This window comes from Lipotes vexillifer, unplaced genomic scaffold, assembly GCF_000442215.2.
Source record: "Lipotes vexillifer unplaced genomic scaffold, Lipotes_vexillifer_v1.1 scaffold415, whole genome shotgun sequence".
NCBI lineage: Eukaryota > Metazoa > Chordata > Mammalia > Artiodactyla > Lipotidae > Lipotes > Lipotes vexillifer.
Window position 1 is genome coordinate 3,242,549 of NW_006774345.1, and position 27,416 is coordinate 3,269,964.

The window sequence follows — 27,416 nt, forward strand, 5'->3', positions numbered from 1 at the left end:
ATCCTACCTTTTTTTTTTTTTGCCAGAATAATCTTCTGAAGACACAGCTGTAATCATTTTTTCCCCTAAACCGACATTTGTTAGTAGTTTACTGCTGCCTACAAAATGATGTTTATGTTTCTTAGCCACGTACTCAAAGCCTTCCCTGATCTGACCTCAATCTTTCTTTTCAAATCTGCACATTAAGTTTACCTGTGTCTAACTGCTTTCCATGTTCTGAATTCAGTTCATTCTTGCCTCTTTTGATCATTGTATTCTATATGTGCGAAATGACCTTAAGCAAACCTTAGATTCCTCAAGCCTTAACTCATTAATTCAATCAACATTTATTTATTCATCCCCCACTACATGTAGGCACTTTGCCATATACTGGGAATACAAAGAATAAGATCTATATTTCCTATCTTCTTTAAGCCTTCATTACCTATTAAATCATTACATTTTAGATTTGATATTATATTTTGATCATTTAAGGAACCAAGTTAAAATTATGGAGTAAGTATGGCATTGCATTGTACCTGCTCATGGCTAATATAACCAACCATATTTCATAGGATTTAATAAAACAGTCTCATACTCCAGTTCCTACCAACAAGCATTTTATTCATTTGGCTGAGATGGAACAGAGAGTAGCAGAACAAGATGACTCTCTCTCCTCACTTGTGATCAAACTAAAAAATGTATCTCAGGATTTAGAGAGACAAAGAGAAGTCACTGAATTAAAAGTCAAAGAGTTTGAAAATATCAAATTACGGTAAGTCTTAGAAATGTAGATATTGGCAAATGGGAATAATGATATAATAAAGATAAATGTAAGCATTTGTTATGTCATGCACTGTTCTAAAAATGTTGAATATATTATCTCATTTTATACACAGTACTACTTGTGACATAGGATATTCACTCCATTTTGCAGTTAGGAAACTAGGCTATAGGAAGCCTCAGTTACATGCCTAGGAGAAGATGGGAAAGCCACGATTTGAATCTAGTCAGTCTGACTCAAGAGCCAACTCAGATTCTTGTATAGAATCTCATCTTTAACCTTTTTAAATTTCCATTTTATTATCTAAAAAGTGAAATGACAGTACTTACCCTGGCTCTTTCAAGGTGGTTATATAAAGGCCAAATGATGGTGTATGTGGAAGTAATTTGAAAATTGTAAAGTAACATATAAATATAAAACTTTTATTTACACACCTATAACAGTTTCTGGCATACATTAAAGGCTCAAATATTTGTTGAATGAAAAATTAACCAATCTTTTTTATTAACCACAGTGACAGTAGAGGACTCACAGCATTCTCTATATTAGAGATTCTAAACATTGTTCAACCATTTATCAGAATGTGTATTTTAAAACTAAAATAGGTTTATATTTAGGTATTTTGTAATCATTATAGAACTATCTCTCTGAGGCTCAGTTTCGTATCTGAAAAAAATAAGAAAGTTAACTACTTGACTCATAATTCCATTCCATCTCTGAAGCCCTTATTAGAACCTTTGGTTCTTTTTTCATTTATCCAAGATACTTCTGACAAAACTAACACTATTTGTGCTTAAGAAGCTGCTACTTTAAATAAGTTATTCTCTAAGAGAAAAGAGAATTAGCAATAGCATATGGTATATTTTCAATCTAATTTTCCCCATTCTGTCAAATTTTATACATGAGATGCTATTTTTGATATAGTAAGTTTCTGTCATATTTTAGAGCATAAAATTTCTTGAATTTCTGAATCTAATTCCTGGATGTAGAAAATAATCATTTTTTGACATTACCTTGTGTATATAATTTTTTGCCACATGAAATACTTGAAGTTGTTGTTTTGTACCTTACCATGTCATTTTAGCCTAAAATTATACTTCTATTCTCTGTGTGTACATTGGCATACATATTTTAATGTGTCTTAAGAAATTATAGTTCTTTGTCATTTTTTTAGTGAAACCTTGTATTTTTACACTTTGATGATTATTTAAAGTGACTTGAGTTTTTGCTATAAAGCAACGAGTCTCAGAGTATTTAATACCTGTTCGTGGTTTAACAGACCTTCCTCTCACTGATCAAAGTTTAATCATTTGAATCTCCATATTGGTGACCTTATTAATGCAGTGTCTATATAAGCACAGTGAACTGGATATAATTCATTTTATAAGGCTAATTAATACTGAATGAGCAGTAGGATTAATTGAATTAACTAAGTCTTTTGATAGTATCTACTTCTATATAGTATACATCTATAGATAGAGTTATAGATACAATACTAGTGACTTTAGAACCATAATACATGTGATTTCTGTGAAGGTTTATATTTTGTCTTTGTAACATGTTGTTATAGGGCAGTAGTTCTCAAGTGGAAGTAATTTTGCTCTCCTCTCCCCGCTCCAGGGACATTTGTTATTGTCTGTAGACATTTTTGATGAACAACTAGGAGGTACTACTGGCATCTGGTTGGTAGAAGCAAGGAATGCTGCTAAATATGTTTTAAAATGCATGGGACAGGGCTTCCCTGGTGGCGCAGTGGTTGAGAGTCCGCCTGCCGATGCAGGGGACACGGGTTCGTGTCCCAGTCCGGAAAGATCCCACATGCCGCGGAGCGGCTGGGCCCGTGAGCCATGGCCGCTGAGCCTGCGCGTCCGGAGCCTGTGCTCTGCAACGGCAGAGGCCACAACACTGAGAGGCCCGCGTACCGCAAAAAATAAAATAAAATGCATAGGACAGTAACCCCCGCCCCAATAAAAAATTATCCAGTCAGAAATGTCAATAGTGCCATGGTTGAGAAATCCCTGATAACTAAAGAAGCAGTCACATCTCACAGGAACCATAATATTTAAAGTGTTATTTTGTTCATTCTCTATATTATTTCATCTAGAGCCACAAATTACTTGATGCAATTGCTGCAAAAAATAGTAGAAACTGGAAGAAAAAACTCTATGTTAAGTTTAAGAATAGTTAAGTAGAATAAAGAATTGTTCATCTTTTGGATTTGGATCAAATCTTAGATTTTAAGGATGCTGAGGACCAAACATTTGTTCTTTGTAAAATTTGTGTCAATCAAATTGTTAATTGCAGCAACTACTCTATTAAGTACATATGTTTGCTTTATATTAGGCTCCAAGAAAATCATGCAGATGAAGTGAAACAAATAAAAGCACAAGTAGAGGATTTGAGGTGTCTTCTGGCCCAGTCACAAAAGGAGTCGCAGAGTCTAAAATCTGAACTTCAGGCTCAAAAAGAAGCAAATTCAAGAGCTCCAACAACTACGATGAGGAATCTAGTAGAAAGGCTGAAGAGCCAATTAGCCTTGAAAGAGAAACAACAAAAAGTAAGTAACAATAGAAAATTATCAATATTTAAGAAAAACGTGGTAGATTGCTTTTACAAAAGATTTATAGAAGATGATAGCATGTATCTCTCTCGTAATAAAAAGTATAAGCCTTATCTTGAGCAGGGTTGGGTCTTTATAATTCTTTTAAATAGCTTTATAGATTGGTGTTGTTTTTAAGTTCAGATATAGTCTAATTTATCTTTTTATGTGTTCAACCTGATTTGTGGGTTAGCTGTAGGAAATAAAGGGAAATCTTCATTACATTATTTATTTTCTCTCCTTTCCTATTAGGATTGTATGTTACTGAGGCTATTTTGAACAATTTGAATAACTGAAAAATTTTAAGTAACTTTGGGGATTAATAGGGAGTTAGGATAAGAGGAGGAAAGATTAAAGAAGGAGATTGCAGAGATAGTGTTATGAAAAGGAGTTGGTCAGTGGATTAACAGATTTATTAGTTTTTTTATTTATCTCAGATTTTATATACTTAACTGTTTTAGAAGGTGCTGCTGTTTTTCTATGCTAGCTCATGAAATTTATTGGCAAATTTTAAGTCTTCTAATCTTGTAACTTTCCTTGTCTACTTACATTCAATTAATTTCACATGGAAGTATGTACTAAGTGAGTAATTTAAATAAATATTTCAACTTGGAAGTTTGAAAACAAAACATGCCTGGGTTTTGTAGTACAGATTGCTTGATTTGATGCTGGGTTCTCACAATTATTATTATCAAGATTTTGAATTCTCACACTCAATTTGGAGAGAATTGAATTCACTTACTAAAGGAAATTCATTTGAAAAAGTTGGCTTGTTAGTTTGTGAATTCTGTTTGATTAAACACATGGTATTTTAGGAAAACAGTTTAAAGTAATAAAGCTTATGTATATTTTGTATTGCTTATATAAAATACCAATTTTTAAAAAATATTGCGTATGTTGTAACTTTTAGGCCCTTAGTCGGGCACTTTTGGAACTTCGGGCAGAAATGACAGCAGCAGCTGAAGAACGTATTGTTTCCACGACTTCTCAGAAAGAGGCAAATCTCAATGTTCAACAGATTGTTGATCAACATACTAAAGAGCTAAAGGTGAGTATCGACACGTGCGTTAATATAACAGAAGTCCTGCTAATTCCCATTGGAAGAGAATCCACTTGGATATATAGTAATTTTAATAATGAATAGGGAATTTATTCTAATGAATTATTGGTGGATATACACATGTCCACACAGTTGGGGTTTTTTAAAATAAATTCATTTATTTTATTTATTTATTTTTGACTGCTTGGGTTTTCATTGCTGTGGGCAGGCTTTCTCTAGTTGCAGTGAGCGGGGGCCACTCTTCGTTGCAGTGCGCAGACTTCTCATTGCAGTGGCTTCTCTTGTTGTGGAGCATGGGCTCTAGGTGCAAGGGCTTCAGTAGTTGTGGTGCACGGGCTTAGTTGCTCTGTGGCATGTACGATCTTCCCAGACCAGGGATCGAACCTGTGTTCCCTGCATTGGCAGGCGGATTCTTAACCACTGCACCACCAGGGAAATCCTACACACAGTTTTGAACACTAAGCATGTTTATTGTACTCACTGAATAGCATCTTGGGGATTAGCAAAGGATAGGCCATTATAAGCTATTTCTCCTAACAGAATTAAATTTAAGAAACATTTTTCTTAGGATTTTAAATTCTATATTGATAAGCAAGATAGGTGTACAGATTCCTTTGTTTTGTTTTATTTCTTTTGCCTTTTCAGAATTTTCCGTTTAGTTTTTGCTAAGTTCATAATATGAGTTAGTTAGCTTTCCCTTTTTAGCCCCTGAAATAGTTTATGGAAATCATGTGGTCCTTGACATTTAATCTACAGAGCTGCCTAACTTTAAAGCCTTTTTTTGAAGTTATTTATTATTTTTTGACAATGTATTTTATTATTTTCTTACCCAATTGTTAAGTTTGGAACTGTATAAAATTTTTTCTCCAAAACATATACATTTAATGATGATTTTCAAATTTCTTTACATAAAGTTTCATATAGTATATTTTGAGTAAAACGAAAAATCTACTTTGTATATGTTTTATTTTGTTTGTAATTTTTATTTGCTCTTGGTTTATTTGTATATACCCTTCATCGCCATTAAACCATATACCCTTCATTGCCATTAAACCATGTAAGGACTGGATTTCAGTCAGATTTTTAAAATCTCTTGTGCCTATCAAGATTATTAGCATAGTTGACAGTAAAAATCCATTCAGTAATAAATTTATAAATAGGTATAGCCCTCTGATGATGTCTTCTTCAATACCTTCTCTTTGCCTGAAATTTCTTCTCTGAATTCTTTACATTCTTCCAGTCATTTTTCTTGAAGCCTTTTTTGACTCTCCAGGAGAGTTTGTTTGTCTCGTAACTGCACTATAATACTACTAGTTTCCTATTAGTGCTATTGGTAATCCCTTTTGGCCTGAAATAATTTATTCAACAAGACATATAATAAGTACCAGTATTCCCATCAATGTTACTATATGGGACAGCTAAGAACTCCTTTCTAGTGGCTTATATATACTGTCTAGTATTGTGAGCTACCCTTTTATGTCTTGTCTTTACAAAGTAGATTAGAAACTACTTAGAGTAAAAGATTTTGTTTTATACTACTCTTATGCTTCAGTGTTCAAAAAAGAAATTGCTGTGTACGTTGATATGTACTTGTTTTTCTAATAAATTAATTCAGCCATAATGAAACATTTGCTTATTTGATAAAATTTTGATTCTAGGTGTTTGTTAAAGATGAATTGCTTTAGACAGCTTCTTCATGTTGTGTTTTGTTTTTTCCCCTCAAAGTAGACTTGGTTCATTTGAAATGAAGCTAGAAAAATTTATGTAGTTTGTGGTGGTTTTTTTTGCATGTATGTGCTTAAAAATTTAGACTGAAACTTTCTTCTTAGTAAGTATTAATGGTGTACTTTCTCTATTATTGTTGCTTTTATCATTGATACTTGCTGAAGATTCATGAATTAAACCTTTCTTTATCTCGTATTAGTCACAAGTTGAAGATTTATGCGAAAAAATTTTAAAACTTAAAGAAGCTCTTAAAACAAGTAAAAACAGAGAGAACTTACTAACTGATAATTTGAATGACTTAACCAGTGAATTACAAAAAAACCAAAAAGCCTATAATAAAATGCTTAGAGAGAAAGATGGAATTGATCAAGAGAATGATGAACTGAAAAGGCAAATTAAAAGATTAACCAGTGGATTACAGGTAATTTTATATTTAATTGTGATAATGTTTTGATTTATAATATACAGGTAGTAGTTTATTCCCACTTTTTAATTCTGTCTATAATATTTGCCGAAACTAGCTTTCAAATCACTTTGATTAATGTAGTTGCTAATTCTCTCAGTGACCTTTACTGTATTTGTAGTTTCAGGGTAGCATATCTTATCAAAATACAGAAGTAGCTACTATGTTATTCTTAAATATCAATAGTGTCATTTAGAAAGCATGGTTAGCTGTAGTCTCAGAAAGTTTCTACAACTGGAGTATTTGTTGTGTATTTTGTTTGATACTTTTTAATTTGTAAAATGTAAAAATACATCTTATTTTTCAGGGCAAAGCTCTGATAGATAACAAACAAAGTTTAATTGAAGAACTCCAAAAGAAAATTAAAAAGCTAGAAAGCCAACTGGAAAAAAAGGTGGATGAGGTAGAAATAAAACCTATGAAAGAAAAGGTACGTGAAGAAATGTACTGATACGTTTAAGGTAGTGATAGACTTAGTTAAATATGTAATTGAAGAACAGATGATTCATTGATCTGAGGACCTGATACATATACCATAAATGGTACTGGATAACATAGAGAAGTTTTTTTTTTTTTTTTTTTTTTTTTATAACAAAGGTCTTCGTTTCTGCGCGAGGGCTTTCTCTAGTCGTGGCAAGCGGGGGTCACTCTTCATCGCGGTGCGCAGGCCCCTCACTATTGCGGCCTCTGTTGTTGCGGAGCACAGGCTCCAGACGCGCAGGCTCAGTAATTGTGGCTCACAGGCCCAGCCGCTCCATGGCATGTGGGATCTTCCCAGACCAGGGCTCGAACCTGTGTCCCCTGCACTGGCAGGCAGACTCTCAACCACTGCGCCACCAGGGAAGCCCCCCATAGAGAAGTTTAAGACAAGTTTCTGTCCTTTAGGAATTTACAGGTCTACTTGAAGAGACACCAATAATGTAACTCTTATTCAGAAATTACTATATCATCTTCCTGACGTTACAGTACATCCCAAATCCCTTCATATCATACATATCCAGCTGTATTTATCACTTTTCTCAATATAATTGTTTATATAGATTGGTTTATGTAGACCTTTGGGAAAGAAAGCTGGGCATTTTTATTCTACTATCTTGACCCACATGTGTCCTTTTTAATCCTTCAGTGAACTGGACTATTATTTCAGGGTAAACAAGGTGACTTGGAGTATATTCAGTATTTGCAGTAATAATCAATAACCAACCCACTCATAAATTGATTCTGTAATGTGAGAAAAATAGCTTAAAATTTTCTTACAAGTTAACTAGTAAGCTATTTTGTAATAAAAATTACTGATAGACATAACCCAAGGAAAAACTAAAATTGGCTAAAATCCACATAATTAAATATGTTGTAAATAATAAACTGGAGACAAGATATAAGTAGCATTGAAAAGATCAAAAGTGACCTTGGAGATATTGGTGTTAGTAGTAATGTTTGTCCCTGAAGAAAATCTCAGTGGAGGAGCCATAGTTAGGAAGAATTTTTATTGTAACGTTTACCCAGAAAATATTCATATCTATGAGATAATTTCAATAACATGAAAGAAAATTAAGTATCTTTAATGGCACTGAATAGAAAATAGGTAATGGGATTAAAATGTTCTAGTAGGGTATATTCTAGAAAAACATTTTCCTTATGAAAATTTATCATTGTCAGTATAATTTTGATCTAAATGTTTGCATTTATATACATGGAACCACAACATACTTGTCAGAAGCTTTGCTGGTGAAAACTGCAAGGTCAAAATGTCCTTACTCTTCAGGATTGCTTTCTTTGCTGCCTCCCTACTTGGTCATAAGTCTAATCCTTGGGTACTAGTTCCTAACCTGATTCCTATCAGAATACCTCAGTAGCCTTGTGGCTTTGCCTAGACCTCTAACTTCTGTGCTTCAGTTTATTTCTCCTTAAAATAGAAATAATACTATTTGTAATTCCAGCTTCTCAAGATTATTTTGACATGAAATGAAATAATATATGAAAGTCTTTGTAAGCCATCAAGTCTATACCAGGGTATGATATTAGAAAAAGAATGAGAACACAGAGAGCTACAATACTATTACAATCTGTATTCAGGAATCTGATGAGAATATTCTTTCAGATTCCACAGCACTGGTCATTTCTAATTTTGTTTTTACTCAAAAAATGGTTTCATATTGAAATTTCAACACCTTTTTCTCTGTAAACAATGTTTGAGGGGCTTCCCTGGTTGTGCAGTGGTTAAAGAATCCATCTGCCAATGCAGGAGACACGGGTTCGAGCCCTGGTCCGCAAAGATCCCACATGCCATGGAGCAACTAAGCCTGTGCGCCACAACTACTGAGCCTGTGCTCTAGAGCCCGCGTGCCACAACTACTGAAACCTGCGCACCTAGAGCCTGTGCTCCGCAACAAGAGAAGCCACTGCAATGAGAAACCCACACAGTGCAACGAAGAGTAGCCCCCGCTCGCCACAGCTAGAGAAAGCCCGCACGCAGCAACGAAGACCCAATGCAGCCAAAAATAAATTAATTAATTTAAAAATTAATTAATTAATTAATTTAAAAAAGAAACAATGTTTGAGGCCTATCTATATAAGATAACAAAACCCACCCCCAGTCCTTGCATTCCTGTGTTTCTTACACTTCTCTGCTTGTCTCTGTAGCATTTATTACTATCTGACATACTAGAAATTTACTTATCCATGTGTTCATCTTTTGGACTGTTAACTTTGATGGCAGGAACTTTGCCGGTTTTGTTTAGATTTGTATCCTCAGCCACGGGAACAGTCCCTGTCACGTAGTAGATGTTCAGTATTCGTTGGATGAATGAAAATTTTAAAATGCAATAACATTATCCTGAAATTTATGATAAGAAGCTATTGGTACAGAAAATACAAAAAGAGAACTTCTCGTCCTCTCTCCTCCTCTTTTCTCCCCCAGTCGAGATCAGACCGTTGGTGACATTTGCCTTTGTTGTTTTTCTGTTTATTTTTTAATTACTTCAGCCTTGTTTCCCTACTTCACTCCTACTTCAGAGAATAATATCAGATGGGATAGAACTGCCCAATCTCTACAGAATACACCATGCTGCAGAATTGTTTACATATACCTTTTGCCCTCAACTAATACTTACATTTCTGGAAATACACAAAATTCCTTGTATGTACTTTAGAAAAAAAAGAAGTTAATAACTATCAAACACTTACTGAAGTTTTTTACATTTTTTTAAAGGATACATGTTAGCTGAACTAGATAAATAAGGTAAAAAATTGGCCAGTATGGGAGAAGATTGTTTTGATAGGGCTACTTATTGGGTATTTGACTTTAAACTGTGGCTTTTAATCCTTTCAGCCCCAACATTCTCTTTTATAGTAAATACAGTGTTTCATAATGTCCCCTTTACTATTCCAAATGAAATTTTTAGTTAATATAAACTACCTACATGCATAATTTCAAAATTTCACCGTAAATGCCCTAAATGAAATATGAAGGAGAAACATAAAAGGAAAATAATTTATAAAAATAATAAACATATTAATATATTTTTCATAATTCACCATGTAAATGCTTCATAGAAAACATAATAAAGTAGTCATGTGCTTCCACCTTTAGGACACATCGATGTGAATTCAGAGCTACAGATGCAGACTAATACAAATGTGGTCTGTTGGCTCCCCACATGTCACAAAGGCATTGCCATTTGTTAATTTGATTTCCAAAATGGTAAACAGTTGTGTCTGTAGTTCTCAGCAAAATGATGTCTGTAGTCTTTATGTCTGTATTCCTAGAAAATTCAGTACATAGTAAAACCATTAAAAAATTGCTTGGTGGAAAGGACATAAATTCTTAGCTCAGACAATTGTGAACAGAATTTTTAACTATATGAATGTTCAGTAGGACACTTGATATTTCTTCAGTACATGGGACTGTTCTGCATTACATAGACTGTCCTTGGACACCTTATCTCAATTATAACAAACCATAACACCTAGCCCTGAAGTATCCTAGTTCCTTCCCCCACCCCCTTTTTTTTTAAAGCACTTATCACCAGCTAACATACTTCAAAATTTTCTTTTTCTTGTTCTTTGTCTATATTTTGTTCCCTTCCCCTAATCCAGCCAACCAACCAACCAACCAACATAAACTAGAGTGTAATACCCATGAAGATAAGCCTTTTTTGTCTGGTTTATTCATTGTTTCTATTCCTAGTACTTAGAGTAGTACCTGGTGCATGATTCATGCTAAGTAAATATCTGTTGAATAAGAGAAATAATGTGCATTGAAGGTTTGAAGGAGTTGTGATACTAGGAGATTGCTATGGGCTGACAAGATCGGGTTGGTCATTTATACATATAAATTTTTTGTTGGAAGTTTACTTTAGTCATCATCCATTTGTATTAGACTCCTTTAGGAGTGTTGGCATTAGTCCAGACTGTTCCCCAGAATTTTATCTGTCAAGTTATAGAATACAGAATCTTAGACTGAAGGGCATTTTTGCTTACAGCTTGGCAGGCCTAAAGATTCTAGAAGTGACATAGCAAAATGAACCTGTTTACATATTCTTTAGGAAGTATTGGTTTACCATTGTTCTAGTAAATTGTAATTGATCATTCTAAAAAACAATATTGGTAATTTTCTTCCTCCTTTATTATTATTTACAGAGTGCCAGAGAAGAAGTAATTAGGTGGGAAGAAGGTAAAAAATGGCAAACCAAAATAGAGGGAATTCGAAACAGGTTAAAAGAGAAAGAGGGGGAAGTCTGTATTCTAAAAAAGCAATTGAATACCTTGAAGGATCTTTTTGCCAAGTGAGTTTAAATTTAATGTAAACCTAATTAATTATGTACAGTCTTTAATTGACCTGGAAGTTATATAGTTTTTTGATAATATGAAAACTTATTTAGTTTTAATTATCATTTATTATCTATAGTTCACTTTTTATTTTCTTTAAAATGTGTATTAAATATACTTTAACAATTTATAAGTGTAGTTTCCTATAATTTTGAAATAAGTTAGCTCATAGCAAATACAGAATGATCCAACTTTTGTATATTGGCCTTACAATAAGGAAGCTGCAATTTAATAAATTGAACAAGCCAAACAGTGAATGGTATATTTTCATGATTCTGTATTAAATCCCACAGAGCTGATAAAGAGAAACTTACTTTGCAAAGGAAACTAAAAACAACTGGCATGACTGTTGATCATGTTATGGAAGTGCGAGCATTGGAGTCAGAAAAAGAGTTAGAAGAATTAAAAAAGAGAAATCTTGACCTAGAAAATGACATATCATATATGAGGTAAGCTAATACATGGAAATATAGAAACTGATATAATAAATGTGTGTCATCTTAAGCTTGGGTTCTGTTGATTCTTTTCCTATGTGAGTTGAGATATTCCTGCTTCTTTTTATGCCACATAAATATGGATTATATTCTTGAACTTTTGAATATTATATTCTGTGACTCTGGATCTTGGTTAAATTGTATGGAAAATGCAGATATATTTTTGTTTTAGCAAGTCTGGATAGGTTCAGGCCCCATGTGCTAACCTGCTTTATGTGGGCTATGGTTCCGGTAACATTTTCAAAGCTTTTACAATGCTCTTTGGCTCTGTTCTGCCTATGCAACTCCCTATTGACAGTCTGCTATGTGGGCTGTCTTCTATTCAGTTCTCAGACTCTTTAATATTCTGATTAGGATCAGATCCATACATTCATGCTCAGGGGTGAGCCCAGAAGTTCATAAGCAACTTTATAAGGTTCCTTTCTTGAACTCCTTTCCTTCTGTGATCTCCCTGATACATTTGGTTTCTCTCGGGCTCTGCTTTCTGGTACTTCGAACCAAATCCGTTGCCCTGTCGCGCCGTGCACTTCAGCTATTGTGATCTTGTCTGCAGCTAAGCCAGCAGCAGGGTGGCAGAAAAGGGATGTGGCGGAGGGGGAGGGGCACTACTTTACCTTCCCACCTTATTAATTTCAGCTCTACCAATTGGAGAAGAAGATTCCTCTCCCTAAAAATTTTGGCTCCTGTGAGTTCCCCTTGCAGCCTCTGCCACCACAGCCTTGGAATTGCCTGAGGGTTGGGACATGAGAGAATGCATAGAAGAGAAAAATAAGAGGGATTTTTGCACTGTCTGTGAGAGTTGTTAAGCACCCTTTCTCCTTACTGGAGCTAGAACTTTAAGCCTTGCCTGTGGAGCTCTCTCCCTCTGTGCTGAGGCTCATCTTCAGGTTTCAAGCTGTGTTGTGTTCAGGTCAGGAAATACTAGAGGAAAGGAAAAGGTAAATTTACCACCTGTTTGCTGATATTTCAGATTCTCGTGCTTTGTCCCAATCTGTAAAATATTTACTTTTCAAGGTCCTTGTGAGCTTTCAACCTACGTTCCTTTCCTTCTAAGTCATTGTTTCTTAAATTCTTCAGAATTTTCCTTGATGGAGAAGAACAAAATGAAACATTTTTCTTTGTTTTGACATCTATTTATAGCTACTGTCTGGTCCTAGCCTCCCTGTTTTTCTTAGTCTAAACATATGTTCAGAATAAAACCGAATCCTTTTATTCTCCTTTGCAGTTTTCGCAAGGATCAAAATATTTTAGTTTTGAAACCTTCTAATACTTTTAGATATTTAATAGCTTTTTTTAACATCTTTATTGGAGTATAATTACTTTACAATGGTGTGTTAGTTTCTGCTTTATAACAAAGTGAATCAGTTATACATATACATATGTTCCCATATCTCTTCCCTCTTGCGTCTCTCTCCCTCCCACCCTCCCTATCCCACCCCTCTAGGTGGTCACAAAGCACCTAGCTGATCTCCCTGTGCTATGTGGCTGCTTCCCACTAGCTATCTGTTTTACGTTTGGTAGTGTATATATGTCCATGCCACTCTCTCACTTTGTCACAGCTTACCCTTCCCCCTCCCCGTATCCTCAAGTCCATTCTCTAGTAGGTCTGTGTCTTTATTCCCGTCTTGCCCCTAGGTTCTTCAGAACCTTTTTTTTTTTTTTCAGATTCCATATATATGTGTTAGCATACGGTATTTGTTTTTCTCTTTCTGACTTACTTCACTCTGTATGACAGACTCTGGGTCCATCCACCTCACTACAAATAACTCAATTTCGTTAAGAGCTTTTTTTCTAATATGAATCTGTGGAGGCTGAAGTAATTGGAGAAGACTTTATAAAAGAGATTGAACTTGTCTTCTCAGTTCAAATGTGAATTTCCGAATTTTATGAATCAGATCTAGATTTTAAAGGCGGAAAGGACATTCCGAGAAAACGGAACCCTAGCAGAGACATAGTGGCAGGAGTGAATCTTTCATGTGTGGGTAAGAGTGGATTTATTTGCTGAAGTAAGGGAAGAGTCCTGGACAAATGTGCTGAACAGATGTGCTTGTGCCAGATAGCGGAGGGCCTTGTAGGCCATGCAGGTGAGTAGTATAGATTGAAGAAATAGATTATTATCTGGGTCCACTAAGAACCTTATAAAATGCTTGACCATCTTGAGAAGCGCATGGATGTTATGAAATTATTATATAATGTTTTTAAAATAGTAGGTATTTTTATTCAGCTATTTTACACAATCCCTGAAATAGATGCATGTTCTTTACAAATATTAATGTATTTTTTTTTTATCAAAATACCCTTTTTAACTCATAGCCTTTCCTCTGTAGAGGATCAGTTTATAATATAGTCATGTTTTAATTTAATTTTTGTAAAGTTTTCAAGTTTTGTAGAATTTAAAAGAAATACAGTGTTAAAAATATTTTTTTCTATTTTTTAACATGATAAAACAGTAAAAAGTTGGAAGTTTGAACAGTAAAGAGTCTGTGATTGTTGTTCATAGGACCCATCAGGCTCTTCCTCGAGATTCTGTTATAGAAGATTTACGTTTACAAAATAAATACCTCCAAGAAAAACTTCATGCTTTAGAAAAACAGTTTTCAAAGGATGCATATTCTAGGCCTTCAGTAAGTGCACATCTTTTCTTTTCATTTTTTTAATTCTAAAGTTTAAAAGTGAAGTCAACTTCTACCTTTATCGAGCTAAAAACAGTAGATCCTTCTCATTAATATTAATGCAATAAATCCAACTTTTATTTTTACTAGGTAGTGATGTATGTTAACTTCTATAATCCTTTTTACATAATAATGGTAAACTTATGATTCTTATGCTTTGCATAAAATGTCATTACAAATGATTTCTGGAGAGTTTTAAATGTAGTTATGAGCTTTACTGTGACAAGACCATATAGTTAGATAAAATAGGAAGGTATGTTATAACATTATTTCCATTCAAATATGTGATACATTTCTCATTTTTCTTTATAAAGTCTCATTAATGTAGAATTATTTGTTGTATCTTATTTTAAAACATTCATGTGTATATTTTTATTATTTTTTTTCCTTTTCTTTTCCTGTTTCTTCTCTTTCGTCTGCTTCGAGCAGAATCTGTTATGTGACGCAGCTACGCTTTCTCCTCTTGCTACCAGTGTTAATAAATACAGGCATAATATTTTTCACAAAAAGAACAATTTACACAGGAACCAAAAAAACCCCATAACAGTACTCAGAATTAAAAATAGGAAAGGAATAGATGTTAGTGACAACTTATATCATCAGGTACCTAGGAATATTCTACAGTGTTACAGTAATGAAAAAAAACACAAAGCAGAAGATATTGTAGATCCTACTGCGTTAAATAAATCTAAGTCAAGACCGAATAATAAATCAAGTCCATTTAGGTCAACTAATGGTACCTTGACAGATTTTAACTCCAATTTTGAAAAGGAACCAGACTGTAAAGTTGAAAAAATTAATAAAGACTGTTGTGAAAATAATAAACAGGAATATAAAAACAAGGAAGAGAATGAGCTAGGCAAGAATGAGAAAGAAAAGGGACTCATAGCTGAAGATGTGAGTCACAACAACCACATGGATCCAGAGGAATCTGCTGGGGAGGACTGTGGTTACGCCACAGGTGCTGCTGCAGTGAGGCAGTGTGCTGAGGAGGATGCACAGGCAAACTCTGAAACTGATGTGTCAGTACAGCCAGGAAATGAAGCGTCCCAGGTTTGAGTACATGGCAGTCCTTTATTTCTCTCTTGGCTAAGTTTTCTCATAGCAAGTGGTATACGTATATGGTGCAAATGGAAACAAATTGTGTAGGATTTGTAAAGAATATTAATTGTTAATAAACTTCTCCTTAAACCCTAATATTTGACTAGTTCCTACAAAAACTTAGTACATTTCCCGATTCATTTTAGTACTTACTGTTTTACCATTGTTATTGGTATTGCCATTAGTACTCACTGTTTTACCAAGTATTAGATTAGATAACAGAATAACGAAAATAAGGCACTTTAGATGAGTTCGTTTTGCCTTAGAAATTCCTACTTCAGCATGCTGTAAAATCTCACTGCAAGTAAAATTTCACTACAATGAATAATATCAGTAAAAATCTGTTATGATGCTATGTAACATTCTAACATATATAGCAAGTTCCTTTAATGGTCTTTTTGCCTTGTAACAGATACTTTTTTATAATGAGAAAAGCAAGCTTACATGTATTGCCGAGGTATAGTTTTCACAATACCCTGCAGAGAATTATTTCTACTTTATGTGGGAAGCTTGGAGAATAAGTAACATCTCTAGTGATCAAGAAGATGCAGAACCAGGATTTAAATGGAGGTCTGATTCTACAGTTTATGAACTTTCTACATACACACACTACTTTTGGTCAATTTATTCAACAGAATAAGAAGTTTGTTCCCAGGTGAAATCAAATAACGTTCACTCATTCATTCATTCCTTTCCACTTCAGATATTCCAGTCACCTAAGTCCTCATTCTCATTAAATCAGACATTTAAATTAAGAGAAAATGGATGAAAATGTCTTAATTCTTATTTTGTTTCCTTATCTAGGTACATAATGCTTCTTTTTTTCACTTGATAATAAGTAATTGAGAATTTGAGACTTCCACTGTGTGTTATCACTAACTCTCATCCACTAAGAATTTGACTTTTGGCAGTGTATACCTTTTAACAGGATTCTTCTTCTATAGAACAATTTGGAAGTCCCCCCAAAATTGATTACACAAGAATTTTATTTATTTTACTTTTGTAGAAGTTTCATTAGAATTTATTTTCCAAAAATTTGGACAATCTCAACTAATACTTTTAGTTTTGTTTTCTGAGAATAGGAGGAAAAAATGATCCACATTCACTTACACAAAGAATTGCATCCATATTTTAGTGAGGAGAACTGTTGAAAAAATTCAGCAGTTCATGTAATATCATCAGATAGAATGATTCTCTTCTGTGAATGAAATTTAGTATATTTTATATCTATCAGTTAGGGGTACTTATTATCATTTATTAAATAGTTATCATAGACTGAAGAGGTGAAGTAAGGGAGACAGAAGAGCTCAGGGATAGGGAACTATAGATTTCCATGTCTGAAGAGACCTTAAAAATCATCCTGTCTAGTGCCTTCATTTGTAAGATGCAAAAGCAGAGGACCGGGGGGCTTCCCTGGTGGCGCAGTGGTTGAGAGTCTGCCTGCCGATGCAGGGGACATGGGTTCGTGCCCCGGTCCGGGAAGATCCCACATGCCGTGGAGTGGCTGGGCCCGTGAGCCATGGCCGCTGAGCCTGTGCGTCCGGAGCCTGTGCTCCGCAATGGGAGAGGCCACAGCAGTGAGAGGCCCGTGTACTGTAAAAAAAAAACCCACAAAAAAACAGAGGACCTTGCAGGTGGCATGATTTGCCTAGTGTTAACCTTAATAGTAGTAGAATCAGAATGTGTACTTGGGTTATCTGACAGAGAATAAGTAGGAACATATTGCTATAGTTTACTGACACCATGAAATATGTCTGTCTTCTTTTTCTTGCCACTGTATATGTTCATACGCACACACATCCCCTCAAACAGTTAGAAATCAGGTAGATACATGCAATGTTTCTGCCAGTGTTGTGTTGTATGCCCTCAGGTCAGAATCAAAGGTCAGCCCAGAATTTCTTTACATTTCTGTATCCTATTTTCTAATTTCTTTACTTTTACTGCATTTTACCTAAGAAAACTTTTTCTTTTTTTTACTTTTTTTTTTAACCTAATGGTGAATATGTCAGAATCTATTTAACCTACTGCTAATTAAAAAGATGTTACAGAGCCATGTATAATAAATGTATTTATAGAATATTATACTTTAATAATAATGTAATATGTAATATATAAATATATAATAATATAATCATCATAATGTCTGTGGAGTTATTGAGTTGATCGTCAATCAAGCCAATAGAGAATGGAATGGGGGAGAAAAAAACTAAAGCTGTTCTGAGTGCTTTCACAAAATTATCTCATATAATGCTCTTAACAAGTTTATGAGGGTAAGGGGTATTCTACCCACTTTATAGGAAAAAGTAACCAAGCACAGATTTCTCTTTCAAATAATCTATAGCTTAGAATGAGAACTGAAATTGAACATAAATAATAACCCAAGGTGGATTCATGCCAAAAGAAATGCAAATAAAGTGTTACTGGATTTCAGAGGAGGGAGTGATTACTTTAGCTCAAGGAATGATGAATAGCTTTCTAAAGGAGGAGGAATTGAGGCACTTTTTATAGGCTTGTAGATTTGTTTGCTAGGGCCACCATAACAAAACACCACGGAGTTGATGGCTTAAACAACAGAAATGTATTCTCTCACCTCTGAAAGCCGGAAGTCCAAAATCAAGGTATCGGCAGAGTTGATTGCTTCTTTAGGCCATTGGGGAAGGATCTGTTCCAGGCCTCTCTCCTTGGCTCATAGATGGCTAGCTTCTCCCCGTCTCTACAGTGTCTCCCTTCTATGTATGTCTGTATGTCCACATTTCCCTTTGGTATAAGAACATCAGACCTTGTTGGATTAAGGCCCACCCTAATGACCCTGTTTTAACTTAGTTATCTCTGAAAAGGCCCTAATCCTCAAATAAGCTCATTCTGAGGTACTGAGAGTTAGGACTTCACATATGAATTTGGGGCTGGGTGGGGGTTGGGGCATGAGACAATCTGTAACAGGTAACAGTACTTTATTTTTGGATGGAAGGACCACTACAAATTCGTTTAGTCGTTATGAGAGTATATATGGAGGCATTATATGTGTGGACATTATTAAATCACACTGAGTTTGCTTTCTATATTAATTACAACAGACTGATTACCTTTTCTCATGTGAGTCTGTTTGTTCGTTTATGGTTGTTTACTCTAGAGCTCTCCATTTTTCTCATTCCTTTGAGGAAAAATGTTCCCTTTCAGCGTAGTGTTTCAGCGTAGCTTTTATTTGTTACACCTTAAAAATATTCCTAACTTCATTTTCCTGAAGACTTCAGGAATAGAGTCAGATGATCATTATCAAGGAGAACAGGAGCTCCAGAGGGAAAACTTGAAGTTGTCATCTGAAAATATTGAATTAAAATTTCAGCTTGAGCAAGCAAATAAAGATTTGCCAAGATTAAAGGTAAATTTAATATTCTTTATTATAGTTAGGAAATCTAATGCCTTTTTCTCCCTACTTAATTGTTATGTTTACCATGTTAGCTTATGAAGAAGTCAGAAACTCATATTCATAAAATATCATGGTAGTGTTATACATTTGCTCATTTAACAGTTATTTGTTGAGGGCCTTTTTTGTGTGAGGTACTCTTCTAGGTGCTGGTAAACAGCAATCAAAAAAATTCTTGCACTTGTGGAGCTTACACTCCAGTAAGGGAAGGCTCATAATAGGTCAGCAAGTCAATATGTAGTATGTCAGCTGATGTTAAAGTGCTAAGAAGAAAAAGCACAGTTAGTGTGAAGGGTGTGTGTGTGTGTGTGTGTGTGTGTGTTGCATAGGGGTATAGCTGACCCTTGAACTGAGAGGGTCCACTTATATGGGGATATTTTTCAGTAGTAAATACTGCTGTACTACCTTATCCGTGGTTGGTTGAACCCACGGATGCAAAGGAACTGCAGATATAGAGGACCAACTATAAATTATACCTCCACATTGTTCAAGGGTCAACTGAATATGGGATTGCTCTTTAAAATAGGGTAGTAAGGGGAGGCTTCCTTAATAAAGTGATATTTTAGCAGAGAGCTAGGGGACAGGTAAGGAAGTAGGTCATACAGATACTAGAAAAAGAGTTCCAGGCAACAGAAATAGCAAGTTCAAATGTCATGTGTGTGGCAAGATGATGGTTGGTGTATTTAATTAACAGTTGTCACACTTTAAAATATTAGGATAGCTCTAAAAATATAGTCTTTAAATTAAAATATTTTAGGATAATTGTCTCTTTTAGAAATTTATTTTGATGTTTATAATAAGTTTATTTTTGGTTTTCCAAATCTTATCCTATTTAAGGGAGTCCTTTTCTCTTGACTGACTGATTGTTTCATTTGTGTTTTTTAACTTAGAATATCAGCAATCTGTTAATTCCACTGGTAACAGTATAATTAAGCTATATCCTGCTTCTCTCATTCTGATTTTTACACTTAGAACCAGTGTCAGAAGATCAGTTGTCTCTTTCTCTGTACTATATGGGTAAGGTTCTACATATGTAATCTATGGGAGAGTTGAAATCAGGAGTTCTAAACTCAAATTTCTATTGTATACTAAGGCAATAATGCAGGAAATATTTCTTGAAATTCATATACAAAATGCTGTTGTATTAATTCAGCATATGTCATGGTTCAAAATCCTCCTCATTGGTGTAAAGACCCACTTGTTTAATTCAGCTATACAGTTGAAGAGACTGGTAGTTCAGATGAATTGTTTGCCTTTCCTTTTCAATGGCTATAGCTATGTTAAATTGTTACATGTTTTCTTTAATCTTCTAGAATCAGGTAAGAGATTTGAAGGAAATGTGTGAATTTCTTAAGAAAGAAAAAGCAGAAGTAGAGAGGAAACTTGGCCACGTTAGAGGGGTGAGTATGTGAGAGTATGTTTGTTTTGGCTTCAGAAGTGATGAGCTGGAAATGAAAAAAAAAGTTTGGATATGTCATAACAGTATTGATATGGCTTTACTAGTGCCTCTAGTTTCAATTTTGTTCTGCTGCATCTATAATGTAAAACATCATTAAGCTTTCTCTGTTTCAAGTTAATGTATTTTATCATCTGTCTCATCTTACATGCTTTTTTATCCTACTTGGACTCTATACCATCTCTTTTTTCATTGCATATCCCTCTACACCTTGAAAACATTTAACTTCCAGGAATCTTCCATCTGTTCATTGAGGTAACTGCTAACTGCTCCTTGGTCTGATTCTAACATTTTATAATTATTTTTTTATGATATCCATGGCAGCTTCCTAGTTATAGTGCTACTATACTAATGTTCTATCCAGTATACCAGGGTTTAAGTTGTTACTTATTAGCTACATGACTTTAGGAATATCAAATTCTCTGAGTCTTGATTTTCTTGTATGCAAAGTAAGGATAATTCCTCTTTCACAGAGTTATTATAACGAGTTGAAGTCATACAAGCCTTGGCTTCAAATGTTAGGAATCAACAATGAGTTTAATAATAAACCTCTTATATTCTTGGTACTTTATGTTATACTCTCTAAAATATTTGATTAAATAAAAAGTTAACATTTTTTCCTAGTCTGGTAGAAGTGGAAAGACAATCCCAGAACTAGAAAAAACCATTGGTTTAATGAAAAAAGTAGTTGAAAAAGTCCAAAGGGAAAATGAACAGCTGAAAAAAGCATCAGGAATATTAACCAGTGAAAAAATGGAAAACGAAAAATTGAAGGTAATATTTTTAATGTGGTCATTTGTACAGAATATTTTTACTGATATAATTTTTAAAGACAATTTAAAATATAGTGTATAAAGTGGCTTTAATGGATACAGTAGATATTTTACACATACAGAAAAAAAAATGTTGAAGACAAGGCTAAGAGTAGTTAGAGTAGCACCACTTGGTCATTTTATTATTTCCAGACCACTGCTTCTCAATCTGGCAGCATAAAATAATTAACTGTATCTATTTTCAAAAATACATCTGCCTAAGCCCCCAATTTTGAGATTGATCAGATTATTTTGGGATTGGTCCTACCATTGGTATTGTGATTCTTTTTAAAAGCCATCAGCTCATTCTAAGCCAAGATTGGGAACCTCTACTCTAGATGACCAGTATTAAAGGGAAGAATTTAATTCTAATTATATCAAATATGGTCTCTAAAACCACGTTAAACTAAGTTTTATGAGTTTACAAGATCATCGTTTATTTCCTTGTTTTGATAATGTAGAGTTTTTTTAATTACTAGGCTGAATTAGAAAAACTCAAAGTTCATCTTGGACGTCAGTTGAGCATGCACTATGAATCCAAGACCAAAGGCACAGAGAAAATTGTTGCTGAAAATGAAAGGCTTCGTAAAGAACTTAAAAAAGTATGGCTTTCATTATTGACTATACTTATTTTTATGTTAATTAACTGCTACATTTTGGGAAAACAGAATGAAAAAGTTGATGAGAGTATCTACTCAGAGTAGGTATTAAGAGATTTAGGAATTGTGTTGTTTTGTTTTGTTTTGTTTTTATTTATTTATTTTTTAATTGGGGTATAGTTGCTTTACAATGTCATGTTAATTTCTGCTGTACAGCGAAGTGAAGCAGCTATATGTGTACATATATCCCCTCGTTTTTGGATTTCCTTCCCATTTAGGTCACCACAGAGCATTGAGTAGAGTTCCCTGTGCTATACAGCAGTTTCTCATTAGTTATCTATTTTATACATATTAGTGTATATATGTCAATCCCAATCTCCCAATTCATCCAGGAATTGTGTTTTTATGCCCACCATCCTTTTACTATGAGGAACATTGAAAATAAAAAATTAATAAATTCAGAAGCAGTATAATGTAGAAGCCACATAGCCAGGATACAAATCCTAGCTTTATTACTTGTTTTTTTTTTTTAATAAATTTACTTATTTTTGCCTGTGTTCGGTCTTTGTTGCTGTGCGCGGGCTTTCTCTAGTTGCAGCGAGCGGGGGCTACTCTTTGTTGTGGTGCGCGGGCTTTTCATTGTGGTGGCTTCTCTTGTTGCAGAGCACGGGCTCTAGAGCGCGTGGGCTTCAGTAGATGTGGCGCATGGGCTCAGTAGTTGTGGCTCACGGGCTTAGTTGCTCCGCGGCATGTGGGATCTTCCTGGACCAGGGCTTGAACCCGTGTCCCCTGCATTGGCAGGCGGATTCTTAACCACTGCACCACCAGGGAAGCCTGCTTTATTACTTCTTAACTGTGGGAACTAGGGGAATCTACTATTCCCTCTCCTCTCAATTTCCTCATCTATAAAACTGGGAATATTGAGTATATCTATTTCACAGAGCTGCTACAGGGTTTAAATGAGTTAATATTTATGCACATGTCTTAGAATAATGCTTGATGTACAGTAAAGAGTATATGGGGCTTCCCTGGTGGCACAGTGGTTGAGAGTCCGCCTGCCATTGCAGGGGACGCGGGTACGTGACCCGGTCCGGGAAGATCCCACATACCGCGGAGTGCCTGGGCCCGTGAGCCATGGCCGCTGAGTCTGCGTGTCCGGAGCCTGTGCTCCGCAATGGGAGAGGCCACAGCAGTGAGAGGCCCACGTACCGCCAAAAAAAAAAAAAGAGTATATGAAACTATTTTGTTAAACAGTAAGATTCCTTTCTCTTTAAGTGGCAAAATATATTCCTTGCCCCAGAAAAATAGGTGTGGTTATTTATATGGATGATCCAGTGAATAAATTGCAATTAATATTTTTAAACTAGTTACAGTGGTATATGAATGTATTGTGAGGCCAGCGTGATACTGTGCTGTGAATGTGGATGTTTAATAGTGGAAATAATCTGTGGTAATTACACATAGTTTATACTTACAGTTATGTCTCTCGGGTACTAAAAAGTCAAAACATCTTTTAAAAATCTAAAGACATTAACTATCCCATTTTCTCTAACTATTACAAATATGACAAATTTAAAGTAACCACTAGAGTAAAATATTGTAAATGTATTTTTCTAACCTCGTTTACATGATCTGTTCTAATTATTATGGCCATATGGCTGTTTTAGAGTAAAAGAAACATTGGATTTTTATTGGAATTTTAATCAGCATTTAGAACTCCAGGTTATTTTCTTTCTAGTTTGTAGTGATTGATAATTTTGAATATACTATATCCATGAGAACAGTATTACATTTTGGCATAATATACTAATTAGCTTTTAATGATAGGAAACTGAAGCTGCAGAAAAATTACGGATAGCTAAGAATAATTTGGAGATATTAAATGAGAAGATGACAGTTCAACTAGAAGAGACTGGTAAGAGATTACAGTTGGCAGAAAGTAGAGGTCCACAGCTTGAAGGTGCTGACAGCAAGAGATGGAAATCAATTGTTGTTACAAGGTAGGAACAAACAGTTTAAAATTTGCACAGTTTAATGAGCTCTAATTCTGCCATTATTGTTTTTAAAGAATATGACAGTATCCTGATTCACTTCTTCTTTCGTGAAGAACTGTTTGGTTGTTTGTTTTAACATGATCCTCACTTTTTCTTCCTTAAAATATTTAACTAATTGGGGTGTCGGCATGGGACAGAGGAGAGCTGGGGCTGGGCTAAGGGTGTTGGAGCTGGGTGAGCATCGTGAAGCTGCTGTCAGCCATAAGCCTGGACTGATGGTGCCCAGCTTCTCCTGAGTGCTGCTTTTCTCCAGCTACAACTGCAATTTTGGAGTTATGTTCTGGGCATCTTGCTCTTCAAATAGCCTCAACAGATGAATTCAGCAAACAGTTTTAGTGTCTTACTGGCCTCTGCTTTCTGGCACTTGATTTTCTCCCATCCCTTGAGCCTTTTCTGAAACTATGTGCAATTCCTGCCTGTCAAATCAACTTTGTGGCTATGAAAGAGGTGATAGGAATTCACTAGTAAACATTCATATGTTCATTGTCACTATCCCCAGAGGTGGGATAACTCATCATAACTCCGAGGAGTCAGTAAAAGGCTTTGATGTGTCATTCTCACTTCCAATTTTAAGCAGCTGCTTCAAGGAGTATATGTAGAAGCCAGAGACCAGTGACATCCTGCCCATGTCCTGTCCCAATAAAGTCATCCTGTATGAAATGGTGTTTTTGACATCTACTGGCCCCATTTCAGAAGGCAAACACATCTTTATTTTACCATATTCCTAGAGTTCCTTCTGTCTCTGCATCTCAGTATCCTCTTGGATATCTATCTGCTGTTTAGAATGGACTTGATGTGGATTGGCAGTCACCATCACTACAGCTGGGATGGGAATCTTAGCACTGTGAGGCTACAGCAGGTCCCATAGTGGGCCTGTTGCACTCACTTGACCCTGTCAGACAAGTCTAAGGAGAAAAGAGAGAGGTTTTGCAGGTAGATTAGAAGGCCCAGGTGGCCAGGCAGTCTTGGAGAAGGGTCCTTGGTTCCTGTCCCAGCATCATACTGAGAGTACTCAGAATCTACTCCTCCCTCATAACTGTTTCTTAATTCTGTCAGAGGGCTAGTGTGAGGGCTAAATGAAATAATATGTGTGATAGTATAAAGGGGAGAAGGGGTCTTCTTTTGCCTGCTTGGACTCCAGCAGAGGCTCTCAACCAGCAACCCTATCAGTTGATTTCTTGGTTGGCCCTTTATTTCCTTCTACAATCACATGTGGACTCAAAGAATTTTGAGTTGCTTCGAGATGTATTTATCCAGCAGGTATTTACTCAGTACCTGCTGCATGCCAGACTCTGCTTTATGTTAGATGTATTTCTTTTTTTTGTTGTTGTTGTTTTTTGTTGTTTTTTTTTTGCGGTACGCGGGCCTCTCACTATTCTGGCCTCTCCTGTTGCGGAGCACGGGCTCTGGACGCGCAGGCTCAGCGGCCATGGCTCACGGGCCCAGGCACTCCGCGGCATGTGGGATCTTCCTGGACCGGGGCACGAACCCATGTCCCCTGCATCGGCAGGCGGACTCTCAACCACTGCGCCACCAGGGAAGCCCTAGATGTATTTCTAAAAGGCCTGCTTTGACTAGATTCCTTCAGAGAGCCAGGTAGCTTCCAGGGCTTAGAAATACCTATTTCTCACTATGCCCTTAAGTAAATTACAGTTCTTCTGTGAGTTTAAGGTTTTTTAAACCTGTGGAAATGATAATCCCTGTCCTCTTCTTTTCTAAAAAAAGGGCTCTTTGGGGCTGCAGAAAAGATTATTAATGTGAAAAGGGTTTATAAAGTTTATAAATATTTGAAGGGGTGATGAGATTTAACCATAACCGGATGACTTTGCCCTTTAGATCATTTATGTTTTTTTCATCTGAGAACTGTACAGATAACTGAGTATAGAGTAGGCCTTCAGTAAGCATTTTTTTAAAAAACTAAGTCCTAGTAGAATCCACTTGACAGAAGGCTAATTCTGATCTTTGGCCTCAAGACTCCCTAAATCCACCAAAAAAATTGCTAAAGTCTGCAGATGGGATTAGACACCCAGTTTGGTAAAGTGGTTTGGAGATAATCTTTTGGTACCCATTAACCATTATGTTCACGCTGAAATCTTTATAGTTGCTCTGTTATTTATTCAACAAACTGGTAATATCTATTCCACATCCAGCTTTATAGTACTGACTGCTGAGACAGGCCGGGGTGATGCAGGAGCTGTTTTAGATAGGGTGGTCAGAGAAGGCCTGTCTGACTGGGTGGCATTTAGAGCTGGGAATTGAATGACAGAGTGAGCTTCAGATATTTCACCACTTTGATAGCTTTTGTCAGGTTAAGAGCGTTGCCTTCTAATCTAGGTTCCTAAGTTTTATCACAAGCTCTTTGATAATAATTGTATTATTTTGTTGTAATACTAAGATAATAATTTTCCTTCTTTATCCTGTCCTTACCTGATTTTGTTGCCAAAGTGTTCCTTTTCTTTTCTCTGGAAAAATTTGAATGTTATAAGCATTGTCTCCTTTAAGGTGGTATGATGGGTAAAACCATTTTGGCTCAGTGTTTTAGAAGTTTCTTTTGGAATCTGGATTTTTTTTTTTTGAACTATTGATCATTTCTTGAAAATTTACAAATCTATTTAGATTTTTATAAGCTTCATCCCTCCTGCATCTTATGCCATTTTTCTTACCCCTGCTTTTACACGTTCTTTTCCCTCTCCCAGAAGTGTTCTTTTGGTTTTGCTCTACCTAGATACCTCCTACGTGTGTGTGTGTGTGTGTGTGTGTGTGTGTGTGTGTGTGTTAAATGCTTTAGTTTGTTATCTCTAAGTATATTCCTAAGAATATTCAATAATACAGAATTTGATTCTTATGAATTTAATTTCTATTTGTGATTGAAAAAGGTATTGATTTTAATCTTTGACAGTGGTAAAATTCAGGCTCCATCCTTGTTATAACTTCGGGAAACATCTAAATCCTCTATTTAATTGGCCTGTTAATTAGGGGTACTTATCCCTTGCTGTCACCTAATGCTAAGTAAATATGTAGGAAAAGATTTGAATAGAAGAAACAGTATAATAAGATATTCTTTATTTTTAGTGCAGTAACTTGAACTAGCTTTTAAATCAATGAGAGAAATTATTTTCCATGTCTACACCATTTTTTTTCCTTTATACTTTTAGAATGTATGAAACCAAGTTGAAAGAATTGGAAACTGATATTGCCAAAAAAACTAAAAGCCTTACTGATCTTAAACAGCTTGTAAGACAAGCAACAGAGAGGGAACAAAAAGTTAAGAAATACACAGAAGATCTTGAGCAACAGGCAAGTAATGTCATTTTTCTTTATGTGATAAAATAATGCATCATATTTCAAACCACCCCTCGGCATT

The 27,416-nt window shown here is 35.3% G+C and overlaps 1 protein-coding gene across 1 annotated transcript in view; it reads left to right on the forward strand.

Annotated features, from left to right (window-relative positions):
• The window catches only part of CEP290 (centrosomal protein 290), a 99,074-nt gene that overhangs the window by 65,505 nt on the left and 6,153 nt on the right, over nt 1-27,416 (forward strand). The window contains exons 36-49 of the mRNA XM_007449121.1: nt 555-754; nt 3,107-3,320; nt 4,273-4,410; nt 6,347-6,568; nt 6,918-7,040; nt 11,252-11,397; nt 11,734-11,889; nt 14,435-14,558; nt 18,952-19,086; nt 20,445-20,531; nt 21,212-21,361; nt 21,879-22,001; nt 23,826-23,998; nt 27,208-27,349. Of these exons, the coding sequence (XP_007449183.1) occupies nt 555-754; nt 3,107-3,320; nt 4,273-4,410; nt 6,347-6,568; nt 6,918-7,040; nt 11,252-11,397; nt 11,734-11,889; nt 14,435-14,558; nt 18,952-19,086; nt 20,445-20,531; nt 21,212-21,361; nt 21,879-22,001; nt 23,826-23,998; nt 27,208-27,349 (2,133 nt within the window). The remainder of the gene's footprint in view (nt 1-554; nt 755-3,106; nt 3,321-4,272; nt 4,411-6,346; nt 6,569-6,917; nt 7,041-11,251; nt 11,398-11,733; nt 11,890-14,434; nt 14,559-18,951; nt 19,087-20,444; nt 20,532-21,211; nt 21,362-21,878; nt 22,002-23,825; nt 23,999-27,207; nt 27,350-27,416) is intronic.